At 41.4% G+C, this 20,275-nt stretch overlaps 1 protein-coding gene across 1 annotated transcript in view; it reads left to right on the top strand.

Annotated features, from left to right (window-relative positions):
• LOC107120373 (attractin-like protein 1) overlaps window positions 1-20,275 on the top strand; it is a 910,146-nt gene that overhangs the window by 481,301 nt on the left and 408,570 nt on the right. The window contains 1 exon segment of the mRNA XM_015423059.1: window positions 4,191-4,252. Within this exon segment, the coding sequence (XP_015278545.1) occupies window positions 4,191-4,252 (62 nt within the window).

Below are 20,275 nucleotides of genomic sequence, written 5' to 3' on the forward strand. Positions count from 1 at the left end.
AATTGGGCGGGGGGGGTTGACATGAGCCGCTGTAAGTGTTGGCATGATGTCACTTCTGGGGTAAACCTGGAAGTTATGTTACATTTCTGTAAGAATTGCCAGAAATTCTGTGGTAAAACCATAGCATTTCTGGAAATTCCTAGGGAAGACTGACATCACTTCTGGGTTTTCCCTGGAAGTGACATCATGTTGTTGTCCAATGGCAATTCTTTAAAGATTATTCTTCATCTGCAGCAGCAGAAAATGGGAACCATGGTTAGGGGATCCCCCACTCCCAGTTTGGGAGCTACGGTGGATACTTAAACCTTGCAGATCAATCAGATGGTACTGCCATTATATCCTCAGTCAGACCATTGGTCCATGTAGCCCAGAACTGTCTTCACTGATCAGCAACAGCTTTCTAAGCTTAAGAATCCTAGCTTGTGGGGAGGAATATCCTGAGGCACCTACATGCAGATGTTACAGTGAATTGGAATTGATTCAAGGCTTCCCAAATGAGGAAGTAAATGAGGGAAGGAGAGGAAAGAGGGGAGCCTATGAGCAGGATAAGCTGAATTGGTGTCTGTTACAAACCGAGATTTGTAGTGACATCTGAATGTGGCCCAAGTTGTTTATAAGGCTTTTAAATGTTACTTAGTTTTGTGGTCGTGTGTGTAAGTGCTTCATTAGGATTTTTGTAGACTTTATGTCATCAATGATAAGAATTAATTTCTTTCTCTGCTTGACCCACTCTGTGCTTGTGTGATGCTTATGCCATCAAATATCATGTGGTATTATGCACTGTGGAAAATTGAAATTATGGATTGAATGAATTAAATGCTGGCAATAATTAGTCCGCTTTCAAGAAAACCTGTCAAAATTAAAACAAGTGAGTAGATATAACATTTAAGAATGTTAACATATTTATCCTAAAATGACTGTGCTGCAGTGCCACAAATCATAAAGTTATGATGTGTCCCGGGAAGTCATGCCAGGAAGATAAAGAGGTGCAAATGCCTAGGATGAGGATGTATTGCTGTAGTGCACACACCACTTAAGGGAGCTTAACTCTGGCAAAGTCCTCTGAGACCATCTGCCTTATGTGGAAATGTGCTTCTGTAAGCAACTTGCAGAGCAGTTCAGTATAGCATACTCAAAAGTACAATTACCGAAAACTCTACTTATGCTACAAAACACTGAACAAGGTTGACTCTGGGGATATCATTAGCTGGTACAAATGAAAATGTTAAATACATTTTGAAGGTGATTTTTAATAAGGATGTGTTGCAAGGAGAAAGGTTGGAGTGACTTTTTGCAACAAAGGTTTAAATCCCAATCCAACGGCTTACAAGGTTGCAAGCATCGGTGAAGCCTCTTCAGAAAGCAGCAATCATGTGTCCACCTACTCTTCCCCTTAAATTGCTTATTGCTGCTTTTGTAGAGGCTGCATGTACACAGTCCCCCTGACAGCTTTATTGGGAAGAGGAGTCACCTGTGCAGCATCCATTTGCATGTATGGTTCTTCATCCAGATAGGGAGGGGCATACAGAAGCCTGATCCTTGATGGATCAGAATGGATTAGTTGGATCAGAGCTTGAGTGAAAGACAGGGCAGGGAACCTGCAAGGACTTGCAGTCACTTCATTTCCTCCTGTATCCTCTTCCCCACAGTATGTCGCCTTTTTCTTCCCCTGACAGCCTCCTCTTTCCTCACTTCATTTTCTTCTTCCCACTCATCAACCAACCTTCAGCTTTATTATTTAATTAATTTAAAAACCAGCTTTCTTCCCAATGGGTACATACAGCAGCTTATAGCATTCGCCTCTTCTCCATTTGTCCTCACAAGAACCCTGTGTAGTAGATTAGGCTGAGAGATAATGCCCAAGGTCAACCAGCAAGCTTCCATGGCAGAGTGGGGATTTGAACCTGGGTCTCCTATATCCCTATTCTGACTGGATGGGTTGTACAAACCGCATAATAACAAATTGTTCCTTCAGGACAGGAGGGAGGGGAGCAGGGATGGACTAGGAGGCCAAAATATGTCTGGAAAGTGCCATCCCACCTTCTTCTTACTAAAGGAAACCTAGTTTCAAATACTAGCAATATTGTTGTGGTTGCCTATCAACCCCCACAATACCCACTAAGATCTCCTTTCTTAAAGGTACAGGTACTATTTCTATTTTTTTGGGGGGGGTTTGCAAACCTGGGGCTTTTCTGAGTTTTGTGGAAAGATCTTCTTGTCTGTTCATGGTTCCAGTCTCTGGATTTAAGTATCCATAGATGGACCATGTTGAAAATTAGATATATTAATATTGTTGTTCCCCATTTTTAATATGTTGTGGCATCAAATGACACCATGAATGCGTTTGTTTAAAGGCTTTTTATTCCATCTTTCTACTAAAATAGCATTCAAGGTGGTTTTTTGCCAAAGCTAATTTTTTTAAAAAATTCACAAGCTTAGTGCTTTTAAACAACATGAAATATGTTGAATATTTTGGCATTGTGTCCTAGTCCAAACCATGTTAGTCACATGTTACATCTCATTGACCTCCATATGATTTCTTTGCAAATAAGATCGTATAGGACTGCAACTTTCACATAGCTGTCACAGATCACTCTGTTGTGATGTGGTCTCACCTTTGCATATAATAGCTGTTTCTAGTAAATTCATCCATTAATGTGGCCCTAAAGCATTGGTCAGAAGATGTTTGAGATGACATTGGTCATACCGTTATCCCGCATGTTCTAAACTTAGGCTTGAATCCAAAGTACTGTTGGCAGAGCTCAGTAAGAGGAACACAATTTCCCACCTCCTCTTCTTGCTGTAAACTTCTGTGCCACTCAGAATACTGCCCCATGAGCCTGGGAACTCTCAGGAACAGTGGCTGTCTGCAGTGGAAGGGGGAAGTGCCCTTCTGCCAAGTGGAAAGCAGGGTTTGGATCCAAACCTTAGAAGCTAATGCATATTATCCACAGCACTCTGATTTGGGCTGTGATCAGACGAGCTGTTTGATCCAATGTCATTGCTTCTTCTCTCCAGATTAAAAATGCTTGTTCAGACAGTGGCATCTGTATCCTGTTCCCTAGTCATCAGAGCCCCATTCTCACCCCCCTTCTTTCTCGACACTGGAGAAAGTCTGATCTTTATGGATTGAACTGGTCTCATCATGTGTTTCCTGATGTCTGAACTCTTGTGAAATCAAGGCATTTGGGAAGTCAGATCGCACACTTCCGTCTGAGCGCCATTTTTAAATTCAGTTCAGTTTGCCCCGGGGTTTTGAATCATCACTTGTCTGTTTCTGCACCCAGAGTCTGTTAGGATTGGGAGCCCCCGGTGGAGTTGTCTTTGAGTGACAAATCCCCCCCCCAAAAAAATCCCTCTCTCCTGTTTCTTGGGTTTGGAAAGCTGTGGAAATAGTCCCTAGTTAGGCTCCCATATTGGCGTGGAGCCTGGGGAGGCTAGTATCCCTGAATTAGGGATAAAGTTGGAAAAATTAAAAAATGTTTCTGCTTCAGAGTTGCTGTTTGAGAGCATCCCACAATTGACACAGGGGTAAATGTACTAAAGTCAGTGGGGCTACTCTCATGTAAATCTGCATTATGCTTACACTCCCCCCCCCCTTGCATTACAAGGAAGAGAGGCAAAGTGGAGGAGGCTGAGAGGGGCCAGCTGTCAAAATGGGAGTGGTGCTTCGAATGAATGCTTCTGCGCATGCATGAAAAACCATTATTTAAAAGGATGTCACCCGACTGCCCATTCTGTGGTTACCATGCAACAATAAACTGAATGGTCTACCATGGAGTGAGCGCGGTGAGGTGGGTTAAGGATGGCATGTTTGGACAAACCTCTCCCAAACACTGAATAAAACTGAGGCACAGCCAGACTGAGCCAAGCCTGTCATCTGACTGCAGCCTTGTACTATAATAGCTGGCTTGGTGCATTTTGTGTTGTATGCATATAACACTGGATATTGTGCTATCGTTTTGCTATATAAAATTGTTAACAACTGGATTATCCTGTGTCAACAAAACAACCCAGCTGCAAATGATTGCTATAGCACAGCAATAGCACAATATCCAGCAATGTGTGGATGCGGTCCTAATTTCGTTTAGCATGCAGAACATCTTCATATCCATTAATTTTGTTGCTTCTTTAAGCAACCTTAGTAGTACTTGGGTATGAAATTGATTTGCCTTTTTCTCTTTTTGCAGATTGCATTTTCACAGCACAACACCATTATGGATCTGGTGCAGTTTTTTGTCACTTTCTTCAGGTAAGGTTTTTCATTAATTCTGTAATACACTGTACACCCTACGATACATGCTGTCCTATTTCAGCATATTATACAAATTGACAAATACAAAATTAGAAACACTTCATCAGTAATATTTAAAAACCATTTCACCAGAAACACTTCATCAGTAATATTTAAAAACAGTATTTCACCATTTTACAGAGATCATGAATATAGATTTTTTTAAAAAGAATGTACACATCCACCTTTTGCAGATACTTTGAGCAAGGTATGTTTTTTGGTATCATTTTCTTTCAGTAGAAATCTGTTGGTTTAAGCTCCTGTTGATTAAAAGGGTGGATTGAACCCGCCACCTACTTTTGTTTTAATATGCTAGTTATTGCCTAAACACCTGCATTTGGATATCACATTAATTGGACTTTAATTCCTAGTTCCCGAGACCAGGAAGTTTTCAGTCACACTCGTGTGTGAGTACAGTGTGCAGGCATGACAACAGTCTGTGTTTGTGCCAATTATGAACAAAGAAAAGCTTATCAATATGTGTCAAGGCTGCACTGATACTAAAACACAAACGAGCTTGGCAAGAGAGTTGTAGAAGAAGAGAGCCAGTTTGGTGTAGTGGTTAAGTGTGCGGACTCCAATCTGGGAGAACTGGGTTTGATTCCCCACTCCTCCACTTGCACCTGCTGATGTGATCTTGGGTCAGTCACAAGCTCTGGCACAGCTGTTCCTGAAAGAGCAGTTTGTGTCAGAGTTCTCTCAGCCCCACCCACCTCACAGGGTGTTTGTTGTGGGGAGGGGGAGGGAAAGGAGTTTGTAAGCCACTCTGAGACTCCTTTGGGTAGTGAAGGGCGTGGTATAAATCCAATCTCCTCCTCCTCCTCCTCCTCCTCCTCTTCTTTTTGTTATGAGGAAATTACTCTTTGCCCCTTTCATTTCTTTGAAACCCCACCTGAAAATGTGATGGCCCTAACTGGGAAGAAAGGCTGACTATATCTTTGCTCCTAGGTTGTAAAAGATTAATTTGCTCAGATTGTGTCCAGCATAGTGGAGCCCTCAGCAGTTCAGTTCATTAGCAAAGTCCTCATGTTGAAATTTGAATATGAAAATCTGCTTGAATGAAAACATGAAATGACTTTTTTCAAATATTTTAGTCTCCCAAAGATACGAAATATTGTACTATCCAAAATACACCACTTGCTTACTTTGCTGTTCAACTTCATACATTTTATAAGAAAGTCAAACAAAAGTCTCTTAACTTCTTTAGGCAGAAAGTATAGTTGGTTATTATAGGGATGGAGACAGTTCTTCATATCATGACTAACTTTGGGTTTAGAAGCAAAAATCAGAGAAGACACCATTACAGATGGTGGAAAGGTAGTGTTCCTTACACCTTATACTTGGTTCAGGGAGTGGGAACAGTTCACAGGATTGAGCATCCCCTTTCCTCATCACTCACATCTCTAGCATGAATTCCATCTTCTAGCTGACTTCAAGAATGGTTAGTGCTAATCAGATCTGAAGAAGTGTGCGTGCACATGAAAGCTTATATACAGAATTAAACTTTGTTGAGCTTAAATGTGCAGCTGGACTCAAACTTTGATCTGTTACTTCAGGCGAACATGGCTACCCACCTGAATCAGTACCTACTGTAGGATTTGAAAAATAATAACAATATGAGGACATAAGGATAGACCTAATGGAGCAGATGAAAAATCCATCTTTTCCAGCATTCCAGTAGCTAACCAGGAAGTGTATAAGCAAAACACAAAGGCCAGATCCCCCCACCCTTATTTTTTGCCCCAGCATCTGGTATTCAGATGCACATTACTTTAAACGTGAAATTTCCGTATAGCTGTATTCTCAACCATGAATTTGATTAATTCTTATACATGCATTTAAGCTAATGCCCTTCACCACAGCTTCTGGCAGTGAATTGCATAAATTAATTAGGTGTTATATGAAAGCATTTGCTTTTGGTTGTTCTGTACCGACTGTCTATCAGTTTCATTGGGTGACCTCAAGTTCTAGTTCTACAGTACAGACAGGAAGTGTTTTCTGTATCCACTTTTCCTTTTTTGTTCTCTTCTTTCTAAATTAAAATACCCAATCTCTTTAGACTATTTGTTTGAGAGAAGGTGCTTCAGTCTGGTGGTCATTTTGGCTGCCCTTTCTTGCATATTTTCCAACTCAGCAATATCCTTTCTGAGAAAGAATGACCACAATAATCTATGTAGAGTACTGCAAATGTGGCTTACTGCTTCATAAATCTGTACAAGGGTATCACAAGAAGAGCTGTTTTATTTTCAGTCCTTTCTAAATAATTCCTTGCATGGAATTATTGTTTTCTTCAAATTGGTATTCCCATTGAACTTTCCACCATGACCACAAGGTGTCTTTTCTGGTAAGTCACTGCCAGTTCAGACTCTATCTGAACTCTATCAGACTCTAGCTATATGAAGTCTGGATTTCTTGTTTCAGTGTGCGTCACTTTCCCCTTAACCTCATTTGCTACATCACTGATCATTCACTCACTCTGGAGAGATCCTGTTAGAGCATTTCACAATCTACTTTTGTTTTCACCAGCCTGAATAAAACCATTTAATGATTGGTGCCAACTTGAGCGTTAATTATGGTTAAGCCTGGTAGGGGATGAGCCGTGGGAGGGAAACCAAGTGCTCAGTTCTGCAGCCCAGTGAGGCTTCTTAATGTTCTTTGATTTTTTTAAAAGATACACTCAATAAGAGTTAAGTTTTACAATTAACCTAAAAATTATTTTAATTAAAAACTCTTAAGGTTGGAGACTCAGCCTACAAGTTAAAGTAGCTAGGTTTTGAATTCCTACTACATATGAATTAAAACAGGATATTGTTAAAGGAATATTTTAGCTCCTGCCTTGATGCCACATCTAGGTTACAATCTTTAAATAAGAGTGATCATCTTCTGGCACTCTATGCCTCTCTTGTTTGATATAACAACAGTCTATGGAGCCTCAGGTTTGTGGAATATATTGTATGGATCAACAGTTTATTTCCAGCAATGTACAATGTATTGTCTGGGTATCTTATAAGGTTCTTTTATTGAGCCCCAAACATAATAACATGTTGGCAACAGTTTCTAACATAAGAATCTTATCACATGGTTCATTTTGGACATGGAGAAAGAGTGCAAGAAATAGTGTCGTGGGCTTATAGTTGCCTTGGACATTAAGGATAGGGTCTTTTTCATAAGGGTTTTGCTTTTTTTTTTCAAATTCTCTATATCAGTAAATGAATGCAGAAGTTACAATGACTCAATACTTTTTAAGAGCCCTTTTCTAACTCAGATTAGCATTCACAAATTGCACATTTCTAGGCTGAATGGCTTTTAGTGCATTAGTTGTGTGAATGCCATAGACATTTTATTTTGCATGGAAAGGCCTTTCAGTAAATGCTTAGTCCCATTTTGACTTCCTTCTACCTCAGTTTTCCAGTTAATACAACATTAGAGTAAATAGGTTAATTGTAATTCTTATTAGATTGTTTCTCGGCTTAGTCTTTAATACTCTCCACTTCTATATTTTGGACAAAGTCTTTATAGATCATAATATTCCTTTTTTGTGGGTCTCTTGGGATGAAGGAGCTGATATTTCTGTTAATGCACTGTATGTGCACTGTGAACACTTCCACTGTCACAAAACAGTTACCATTTCATAGCTTGGAGTGCCCAATAAGATTATCTCCTTCAGGCACAAAAAGAATGAGTTTGCAGAGGAGATCTTTGCTATCTTTCCCTTCTTTGTGCAACACTCTAAAAAGCTGCTTCTGAGGGTCAAAGGACCATTGGGAACAACATGATAATAGGGAAGGCAGCAAAAGAGGGAATCAGCAGATTATACACACACACACACACACTCTGTTTGTGGAGCTTGCTATACTTATACAAGAATGCAAAACAGATAAAAGGTCCTGCCAATTCCATGTTCTTGCTGTTGTCCTACTCATGATATGTCACACTGGTTCCAAAAAAGTCTGCCAACCCTCAAGAATGGGCTTTAAGTAATCTGCAATGGGAAGGGAAAGGTGGCAAAGAACTTCTACAACCTCTTGCATTTCGTTGAAGGATTGGAACATATACATTCCTCATTTACAAGACTAAATAGAATGCTTCTTTTCTATGCTGCAAAATGTGAACTTGTAGTAAATGTTAACTCTGTGACAAAATGTTGGGGGGTTGGCTATGAAGTCTTTTTTTAAAAAAAGGACAGAGCCAGGCTTTGCCTTAGGCAATAATGTCATTGTATGTTATGGCAAATGACAAGTTGCTTTTGCAAGCAGGCCACCAGCCTGCCTTCCTTTCAGACACAGTAGGAATGGGACTGTGAATGAGTGGCATCAAAGAAATGAGCAACCTGTTTACAGTAGCCAAGAAATATTGCAGGTTCTTATTCTGCATTGTAATAAACGAAGGCAGTAAGAAGAAAAGCAATGCACAATCTTGTGTGCCCTGTTCTGGCTTCTATAGATGTGCATATATTACCTTTTATTGATTAGTGCTGAACAGAAACATTTGGAATCAAATGAAAGGCCATTCCTACCTTCATTACTAGAATGTTAATAAAGTATTTCAGTAAAATGGTTCTGTAGCAAGGAAAACTGGAGATTAGTGATCTTGATTCCTTTGTTTGGAAAGAATTTTGTTGAAGTCTGGGATTTTTCAGAGTTAAGGTTATTCAGCTTTTTGAACATCCCAAATATGCTTGTGTGATGGACTGCACTTTTAAAAGCTTAGCTGTGTAACCAGATAAAGGACTGTGAAGGGTTAACTCTTCACAGAGCCAGAGAGCCTTGAGTGATAGGCTGTTCCAAGGGATCTGATTGGTTAGCATCAGCCAAGCAGAGAAAGACTTCTGAACTGGATGCTGAGAAGAGATGCAGTCTGATTTCAGCCCTAGCTGACAGTTTTGGAATTCAGCCCGGACTGAGAGCAGTTTAATACAGACAGAAGAACTGGAGGAAAGTTGGCAAGGAAGTTTGGAAAGTAGCTGAAGACTCCCATTTGGGCCAAAGTTCTTCAGTGAAGAAGAAAACACATTATTAGGGTGGCTCAGTCAGTAAAGGGAAAGAAAAACGGATGAAAAATCTTGCCTCTGAGGGAAGGAAGTAGACAGGGCCATCTTAGCTTGCCAGTCAAAAATGTCTTGTGATTTATTAATCACAAGAAAATGTCTCAGAAGTAAGTACCACTGAATAAAGTGGGCCTTATTGTTAAGTCAGTATGCAAGGGCTTGCAGCAGATATTCATACAACAGAATAATAAGAACATCAAAATAGCCTTGCTTGGTTAGACTGCCCTCATCCATCTAGCACCCTGTTCCATAGTGTTCAGCCAGTTGCCCTGGAGGGCCATCAAACAGGACATACTAGCCAAAGCCTTTCCCTGATGTTGCCTTGTAACACTCGTAATTCAAAGGCTTACTGCCACTGAATTTGGAGGTTCCCTTTAGTTACTATGGATGTTTGCCACTGATAAACCCATCCTCCATTAATCTATTTAATCCCATTTGAAAGCAATCTGTGTTTATGGCCATCACATTGCTCACTGGCAATCCCAGCTCAGAAGCAAGCCTCCTTGATCTTGCTGGACATCAGCCCAATGAGAATACCACTTTAGTGATAGGCTAATTTCCATTATTTCTATTTTGAATTAACTCAGTGTTTACAAAGGTTTTTTCCACATTGGTCTATCAATATAAGGCAGCTTCCTGTATTTACTTCCAGTTCACATGAAGACAAACAGAAAACAAGAGATACGTCTATTTAAGGATGTGAAACTGGTTTGAAATTCTCAGCTACAGGATTTGGAAGCCAATCTAAATACCATAATGGGGCATTACCAAATGTTCCTGTTGGAACGCATTGCCCTAGACATTGAGAGAAAGACCTTGACCAGTGTTATCCAAGCAGAAAGCCTCAAGCTTAGAAAATAACAGCTGAATGCTACCAGACATATTGTGGATTCAACTAGTTAGAAGTATGGCATCAACTGTGGTCCTTAGGCAACATTTCTGGCTTAAGTGTGTGACACTTCCTAACAATACCAAGACAAAAGTGGAAGATCTGCCTTTTGAAGGCATTTTTTTAGTGCACAAGCTGATGATATATTGGATTGTATGCACAAAAATAAGTTAACAGCAAGATCCCTTGGCATAACTGGTCCTCCCACCTAGACCTATAAGCCATGGTAGTGCCCAAGACATGGAGTGTATTCCCAGGTGCAACATGCCTACAGATTTCAGCCCACTTACTCTGATATTCATACACATCCTTCCTGTACTCAGCATCAGCCTGGCAAGAAACAGCAGAGAAGGCAGCACAGTAAACATGCCATGTTTCCCTGAAAGATGGTAGGAAATGTCCCATTTTAGATTAAAGGGGCCTTAATAAGTTCCTAAACATCCCCTAATTCCACATGACTGCCCTCCTGAGGTCATACTGTTATTCCAAAAGAATGATTGGTTTGCTATTATCGACCTCAAAGATGCCTGTTTTCACATAGCAATACATATGAGTTTTAGGAAGTACCTCCACTTTCAGTATGGGGCTGCCTATTATCAATATACAGTCCTACCCGTTGGCCTCACCACCACACCAAGGGAATTTACAAAGTATATGTCATCTGTGGCAAGGTTATCTGGATGACTGGCTCTTTACCACACTTTTCTCTGAAATATTATCCACCCACATAACCTTAGCTATCACTACCCTGAGTGAGCTAATCCTTCAATTTAAGTGGGATAAATTCATTTTATGCCCTACTCAGACCATCCTATTTATCGGGGCCTGACTGGACTCATTTCAGGGTCATGCCTTCCTGCCACAAGACAGGGCAGCGGTTTTAAGGGCCATGGTTCTCAAGTTTATTGCCAACAGGTTTCAGTCAGCCAAAGCAATTCAGAGGCTTTTGGGTCTTCTGGCCACCACGACTAGCATAGTGCCATTGCCCGTCTTTTTATTAGAGCCCTACAGATTTGCTTTCTGCAATCCTTCAGTCTTCAGGGGGATTCTCAGTGGGGAAAAACTCTCCATACTCAGGAGTGTAGTGTGTTCCCTTTCGTAGCAGTCCCAATAGGAAAATTTGTTGCAAGGTTGTAAGTTTGGGATCCAACTTCGTGACCTCCAATTTTTTCCTGACACTTCACTCTTAGGTTGCGGAGCACATTGTGTCTCATTTTGTGCCAGAATACAGATGTAAGTGTGAATTAAAATTGCATATCAACCTTCTGGAACTCAAGGCAGTTAGGTATGTTCGGATTTCTTGTGCAGCTCTAGTTATCAACAAACATTTTCTAGTAGGAATAGACAATATTACAGCAAAAATTTTACATGAACAAGAAGGGGGCATGGGCTCTGTCATCCTGTGTATGAACCACAAACTAGAAGGTCACAGCCACAAATATGGTAACAGAAAGAAAAAACATAAGGAAAGCTGCAAAAACATGCACTTATATAATTACAAAAATATATATTCATTCACACCAAGTGAAATAATACAAATGTTTACAGTATTTCGAACAATTCATCTCATGAGATGGTGTAACAGGTAAATAAAACCATAACAGTATGAGTTGTTGACAAAAATCTCCGGAGTTCAAATTCCATTTCAAAGAGACTTCTTCTGAACATCATCAAACTTTTTTTTAGACCCCTGTGGGGATAAACTACAAAGAAACAACAAGGAAGGGGAGTCTACAAACTACAGGAGAAATTAAAGAAAACCACTAAAATCCCAAGAGATGGAGATCATACATTACTTGAGATGCAACAGCATTTTTTTAACCATTACATTTTTCTTTCTTCTTTTTTTTTTTGGTGTTGAGAGTGATCAATAATAATTTATCACTTATATTATCAATTCCAACAAATCTGACTATATGAAGAGCTATACAAGATCATACAGAACCCCACCCCACCCCTGCTAAGGCAGGCTTCAGAAAACATTAGTATCTCTCTTTTTTTAAACTTTTTGTTCCCCAAGTGACAATCAAATTTATTTTGGGAGGGGACCACCCCTCATCTTTGAGTCTAGTCCTCATCAGTAAGTGTACTTGTTGTCTCATCTTCTCTTCCTCTTTTACACTCTTCTTCCTCATTATCTTCTTCCCTTGTTGATCCAAATTGTTGCAGCAGACATTGGCCAGTCATTAGGATAGAGTTCATTCTTCCCTTTTATCGCTTTAATCCATATGTCTTCTGGAGAATCTAACCACTCTGTCACCGGGCAGATTATCATTTTTATTTTTTCAGGATATGTCCATAGATCACATTGCTTCACTTTAAGTATTGCTTTTAATCTGCAAACCGGTCCCTTAATGACATACAGTCCATTTTAGATTCTCCCCTTTATCCATTTGGAGTTATAGAAGCTGATTCTCGGTTGTTGTCTCTATCCTTTTGCAGATGTTTTTCAGTTAGAACTGCTATGCAACATAGTCCTAATTGAATATCATTGTTAGCCAGCAGGGGGTGTCCATTTTCTATTGGAAGAGTCAGGTCACATGGCCTGGTCAGCTGAATTCCCACTTCCTGAAGAAGACTTAGATTTCATTCTGCTTTCTTCAGCACCATCTTTAAGGATGTTTATTCTTTTGAAAAATTGCCAAAGGTTTCAAAAGTCCGCAGTATCGCCCAGAAATCCCTCGACAGCTCTTCATTATAGTCCATTTACGCTTAAAGCTCTGCCCCTCCTTACAATGCTTCAAACTTTGTTTTGGTGTGTGGGGGTGAGTTCCCTCCCCCCCTTGCTTATTAAGGGGTGGACTTTCCGCCATTTTGTTTTATTCAGTGCTTCAGCAAACTCACAGTTCAACGTCATTCTCGCCATTTAATCTCAGGTAAGGTTAACTTTGCCAGATCTCCACACGGTTGTCCCGGTCAGTGGCTCCTGTTCCATGTGGAAGCAAAGCAGCAGGACCATTGGGGCAGAAGGGAGCCTCAATTCACCGGCTGCGTGCCGGGGGGAGAGGCAACCCTTTAGCGCCCCATGGCTAGGAGCCCCCTCCCAACCACCAGTTCACACCTCGCATCCCTGGAAGCACCCAGGGGAGGCGGCCACCATTGAGTCACCAAAAACCAGAAGCTCTCGTCATCAAACTTTTTGAGTGGCAACAAACAACAAGATGTTTTCTTTGGTTTCCAATAAGTATTCATTCCAAACTGCAGCAACATTACTTTCACTCATGAATGGTGCCTTACAGGCTGTTATTTATCCCGTTTTCCTATTCTGGGGCCTGCCCTAAGTGGACCTCTTCACCTCCCACCTGCTTCTGCTCACTGGCTGTGACTGATGTGGAGTTGTTGAGGGACACTTTTCAACGGAGGTGTGGAAAGGGTGTTGGGTAGCCCTGCCATGGTGTTTTTCCCTGGCTCTGGAATGTGTAATGCTCTGCAGCTGTTTCTCGCTTCTGCCTGTCTTATCTAGCCGTTGGCCTTGAGTGCTCATCGCTTCGGCACAAAGCCACTGCTGTCTCCCGCTCACCTATGAACCATTAACCAGTTCCCCGCGCTCCATATTAATTGCTTATTGGCTCCTAGGTGTCAGGGGGTGTTGTATGAACCCGCTATAATTACTATGGCCATTTTGTATGCTTCATTCCTTACTCAAAGAGTCTAAGATGACTTCACCTTGCTCTGATCAATAAAGCTGAACCTGTTTAAGGACCTGCTGTTGATGCTGAGTTATTGAAGTACCTGACAAAGGGCCTCTATTTTACACTTTCCCACCAATTCCCATCCTGGCAGAGTTCTTGCCATACTCAGAGCAGACAACTCGCACTGCATCCTAATTGCCCCCTTCTTGTCGAAGAGGGTGTGATTTCTGAGGCTTTGATCTCTCTCAGATGGCACTTATCTCCCCTTACCAGATGTGGAAGATCTCCTGCACATAGGTTCCCTCTACCACCGTGATATCTGGTCCTTTCATCTGACAGCATGGTTCCTGGAGGGAGAATAGGTTGGTCTGATAGAGTAGCCCATATCCTCTTCTTCTAGATGTTCCTCTACCAGAAAGTCCTACACATCTAAATGGATTAGATTTGTCCATTGGGCTTCCACTCAGGAAATATACCCTGAGTCTTGTCTTCTGAATGACCTGTTTGACTATCTACTACATTTAAAAGATAGTGGATGGGCCATGACCTCTCTCAAAGTACATTTGTCAGTTGTTTTGGCCTGTCATGACTCAGTTAATAGTACCTCTGTTTTTTTCTGCTCAAATCTCTAAAATGTTTTTGAAAGGTTTATTCAATTTATATTGCACAATCACTTCTCCTGTCCCTCAGTGGAGCTTGTCATTGGTTTTATCTGCACTCATGTATAAACCCTTCAGACCTTTTGCTACCTGTGACTTACCTTTTTCGTTCTACAAAGTGGCCTTATTGGTTATTTCTTCTGCCCATAAATTGCGGGAGCTGAGGGTGTTTCATTGTGCACCTCCATTTACTAGGTTCCATGCCGACAAAGTAGTTCTCCACCCAAGTCTAGATTTTTTTCCCAAGGTACTTTCTACTTTTCATATTTTTCAGGACATTATCTTCCCAGTCTTTTTTCCTTCGCCGGCCTGTGATAAAGAACCCAGTTTACACATGTTAGATGTTAGAAGGTCTTTACTGTTTGATTTGCAATGGACTGCTCAATTCCACAGGGAAGATAGTGTATTGATTTGTTTCTGCAGCCCACATAAAGTGTATGCTGCTTCTGCCCAGACGATCTCATGATGGGTAGTCACTGCTATCAGGCTAGCTTATTCTGACTTAAAAGTTGATTGTCTGTTTCCCATGAAAGCTCACTCTGCGAGATCTCAGTCTTCTTCAGCAGTGTTCCTGGGCAATGTTCCCTTGGACAGCATATGCAAGGCAGCCACCTGGTTCTCTCCTTCAACTTTTATAAAATGCTACACTATTAACGTAGACTCCAAGAGAGATGCGGCTGTGGGAAAAGCAATTCTACTATCATTATTTCACTGGGGATCCCACATCTGCCTCTTTTGATAAGTAGTAGAAGAAGAAGAGATTGTATTTATACCCCGCCCTTCACTACCCAAAGGAGTCTCAGAGCGGCTTACAAACTCCTTCCCCTTCCCCTCCCCACAATAGACACCCTGTGAGGTAGATGGAACTGAGAGAGCTCTGACAGAAACTGCTCTTTTTCAAGGACAGCTCTGACAGAACTATGGCTTGCCCAAGGTCATCCAGCAGGTGCAAGTGGGGGAGTGGGGAATCCAACCCGGTTCTCCCAGATTAGAGTCCACGCACTTACCCACTACACCAAACCGAGTTTACAATTGTCCCATGTGGGACTGCACAGAAGCCATGAAGATGAAAACAGGGTTGTTCTTGGCTGTAACTGTTGTTCATTGAATGGACTGTGCAGGCAGACCTCCCTCCCTCCTTTTCCTCCTGTGGGATTCTCTGCTATATGGGTCCTTCTCCATGGTGGCAAAGGGAAGACTGAGGAAAGGGTCTCTCTCCCTGCCTCCGTCACATGCTCATCTGGGTGGGAAAACTCTGACTCATGTTGGAGTGGAGGAGGAGTGCTCAGAATCTTCTAGAAAGAGCTAGGAAGATTTTACAATTGTTATCTGTGGCTGGTTTGCGCAAATGCAGCCCCCATGCTTGTCTTGCACAGAAGAAAATTTGATGAACAACAGTTACAGGTAATTGCAAACCTGTTTAACCCTTACATAAGCCAGTCAGTGAGAAATAAGTTTGTTGAGACAGGAAGCGAAAATAGAAAACCTGCTCTCTCTAGGAAATGGGACTAATGTATTTTCTGTTGTTTAATAGACTACCGTTTATTTTACTGATGGTTTGTTATTGGAAACATTGTTAAAATAGTTGTTTGAAATAATTTATTCATGTCTTAAACCTTTTTGAATCAAGGTTCCTTGTCATGCAATGGATTGAGACAATTCAGAATGAAAAGAATACTCATTTAAACAGAATAGGTTGATAAATAGGTTTTATACTTATGATTTGTATTTGAATGTCTTTTGTTATAAAATAGATGGTGGTAAAGGTTTAATTAAAATGTACTTCACTTTAAAATCCTTTAATTATACAAACAATATGTTCCCATTGTGTAACAAAATTTCTGTTTCTTATGACCTATTTTAGAAATTTTGTTAGATGCTGTGAACACATCTTTATAGTGAAAGGATTTTGTAATGGGTGAATGCATTGTGTAAAAAAGCAATGGGAGCATCTTAATGCATACGTTTGTATTATAGCACTCTTGGGAAAAAGCTACAAAGCTCAGTATACATCAAGACATTTTTTAAAAATAAAACCAGATGCCTTCAAGACCTTTGAATATTCTCATCTTCATTTTACCCGGGGTTGATGCAGCTTTCTTTTTTCTGTATGGAGTTGAGGTTCAGCCTTCCCAAGTTCTCTCTGAAGCTCGACTATGACGTTAATGTCCATACAGAGTTCTAGCTTCTAATGCCATGACTGCATGGCTTTCTGATTACATTTTGTATTCATAATCAATTTAAGTGAAAACACCCTGCAATCAGACACTAAAGGACAGCTTGGAAAGGACAATCGGTAACATAAATGCAAAGGCAAGGTTTTGAAGGAGTCTGGCTGCAATCTACATTTTGCCGAATAAGTGCCCTGGCAGTTGCAGCTACCACACTATCATGTGCTCATAATGACAGAGACATCTAGAATTGCTCCTTATAAGGGAAACATTGACAAATATATATGTCAGAGCCTGTATAAGGTTGTAGTATCATGACATGGATTGGTCAGAAAAGGTATAAGATTCTGTACTTTGGTTTATTTATCACCTTCCTAACTATATGGTACTCCTGTGCCAGAAGAAGGATTAGAGAACTTCCTGGTGAAGAACGGCAAATAGAGAATGCTCTGCAAGTATAGGAGATTTTTTCTGAAGCAATGACACCAGTTGTGGAGATATGGGAACTTCATCGTGGATACACTGTGAGCTGAATTCTGGGGCACTGCTTTAAAATGCTAGATGTAAAAAAAACCCTATCAAAATACAGTGTGAGCAGTCTTTCTCTTTAAGCTGCTTTGTAGGTTATTGCAATGTGCAGTTTTTTGTACACTTGTTGAAGGGACAGGGGTAAACATGCAAAATATAGTATGTTAAGGCTTAAGATGCATTTCTATTCAACACTCAGTACTTTTCTTGGGAAGTCACTACGAGCTGGCTACCTGAAGCATTTGCGTGGAATGCAATAGACTCTCTTGCAGCCAGTCACATGTTATATTTTAAAGCAACTTCACTTCTTGGAAGAAGTATAAAATATTTCAGCCATGAAGGTCATGTATTCAGTTTCCTGCAGTATAGGTGCATAACGGTATTTGAAATATGAAAGTCTTTTCAATGAGTAGCAGAAACGGAATTTCACTTAACGGGTCAGATGTTCTATTTATTCTATGGAGATTCTATTTCAGTTTTTTAAAAATTAAACCCCTTTGCCTATAAATCTTTTTTACTCCCTCTTTGAAATAGATGAAAGAAGGAACTGCAAAGTTACTAGAGTTCAAATCTAGAACTTTTAGGCTATATACTATAAGATCTTTACTGATTTGCTTTCATTTGACAGCATTTTGTTAAATTTTGTCAATTAAGCTTTTTTCTGACATGTTGCATCTTTCTTTGCACACTGCATTAAAGCCCAAACTAGTTTTGACCACACATTTCCCCTCTCTTTGCAGTACCAGCCTTTTTATAGTCCTGTCTTTATAAAGTCCACTATAATGCATAGAATTTGGCAACATGAAGCTCAGCTCTTGGATCTGTTGGGCCAGTTCACTTAGGCCCACAGGCTGAGAGCCATGGGCCAAGAGCCAAGAACCAAGACCAATTTGGCTCCTACCATTCAACTTGTATCAAAAGTAGGGATGGGCATGAATTGGGGAAATGGTAGTTTGTGTGGGCTCATGGGTCATTGGACCACCACGAACCATGAATTGCCAAAAACTTCTCATTTTCACAAACTGGTTCGTGATTCATGGATTCATGGCATAATAGAATGGCCCTCACATGGGCTAGAGATGCCAAACTTGCAGTGATTTTGCAGCTGACTCTCCTCTACCTGTTCTCCAAGTTCGGTGAGGATTGGATTATGGGGGCTGTTATAGCCCCCAAAGTAGGTGCCACCAGGAAATGGACCCCCTGCCAGCTAGAGGTATTGAACTTGCCGCACACCTCCATGCTATATCCCTCTGTCTCCTCTCTGACTTTGGCAAGGATTGTATTTAGGAGGGCTGAGTTACTGTCCTCCAAAGCATGTGCCCCAGGTAAGTGTATCAGACAAACCCCTTGCAAGCTAGAAGCATCCAACTCACAGCACACCTCTCTGGGATGCCCTTCTACCTGCCCTTTGGGAAGGATTGGCTGTTGGGGGGGGGGTCAAGTTGCAGCACCCAAACCAGGTGCCTCCAGAGAAGTGCTTTCTGGGGAGTAGGTAAATCACAGCTGTGAGCCAAGCCTTCCCCTCATCCTGGGACAGGAGGCACTCATCACCCGCCTTAGCCTGCTTATTGGGGACATGGATTTTGGGGGCAGCTGGCCCTTCTCCTTGTGTGCCAGAAGGAGGCGCCTTGTAAAATTCAATTCCCACCGAAATGGAGTATCTGTAAAAATGTAGCAGATGGTAGATTTGTATATATTTAGGTTCCCTTCCACCACCCAGAGAAGGAGCTCAGTAGCTGGGTCTGGTAGCAAACAGACAGGTGTGGGTCAGATCCCTGGCCTCACCAGATACCTCCCCTGCAGGGGAAAGGTGTGGAGAACTCCCCCTGAGGGGTTCTGTGTGGGTGAGGTGACTCTGGCAAAGAAGGGCTAGTGCTACACAGCCCTGAAGCAGCAATTGCTTTCACTTTCCCTTCCCTCTCTCCCTTCAACACAGTTCCTCTCTCCCTGTCACTGGCTGCAAAGTGAACACAGCTGCATCTGAGCTCAGGGGTATATATGCCTTATTGTTCCCATAGAACATAATGGGAGCTCTGTAGTTGGCCACCAGAGCTGCCTAGCAAGCTTTGGAAGCCAAGGATTGGTGTTCTCAGGGCTGCAGAATGTCTGCATTCATCCCTCCTCCTTGTTGCCTGGGGAGTTGATTGATCTGTGCCAGGCTGTCTGGCCTGATTAAGTGGCCCTAAATGCCATGACTTGCCATAGAAAATGTAGCGAGTCATGGATCACTTCATCAACAAAACAATTGCCCAAAGCAGCTGTTCATAATGCACAAAGCAGCACGAGTCGTGACGTCTTTCGCGTTGTGCACCACTTTGTGCCCATCCCTAATCAAGAGGCTCACACCTTTGGTCACACCCAGGTTTAAATACCTACAGCAGGAAAGGAAACAGAAGCCCAGTCTGAATCTTATGTAACTGCCAGAGACACTTCCTTGATTTCCGTCCCCTAATAGAAAAGCTTTTTGCCGTGCCCAGGATTAATTACATCATTTGGAAGAGTAAAATTATTTGTATTTCTCATATATTTTTTTAAATTTTATTTATACCCCGCCCTCCCAGTAATGGCCAGCTCAGGGCAGCTAACAACAAGATAAAACAACAGAGATAACAGTAAGTAATAAAAGTCATAATACCAAGTAACAATTTACGATTAACAATTAGAAGAAGAGAAGAAGAGATTGGATTTATATCCTGCCCTTCACTACCCGAAGGTGTTTCAGCATGGCTTACAAACTCCTTTCCCTTCCCCTCCCCACAACAGACACCCTGTGAGGTAGGTGGGGCTGAGAGAGCTCTGACAGAAAATGCTCTTTTGAAAGAACAGCTGTGCCAGAACCAGGGCTCTTTTTGTAGGAAAAGCCCAGCAGGAACTCATTAGCATAATAGGCCACACCCAACAGCAGAAACTCATTAACATATTAGGCCACACCCCTGACAGCACAGCTCATTAGCACACTAGGCCGCACTTCCATGTTACCAGAAGTGTGGTTATCCAGCCACACCCACCTTTTGCTTGTTATTCTGTTTAGCTTGTTTGTTGTCAAAACCCAGGG

Source organism: Gekko japonicus, unplaced genomic scaffold (assembly GCF_001447785.1).
Source record: "Gekko japonicus isolate JY-2015 unplaced genomic scaffold, Gekko_japonicus_V1.1 scaffold288, whole genome shotgun sequence".
Lineage (NCBI taxonomy): Eukaryota > Metazoa > Chordata > Lepidosauria > Squamata > Gekkonidae > Gekko > Gekko japonicus.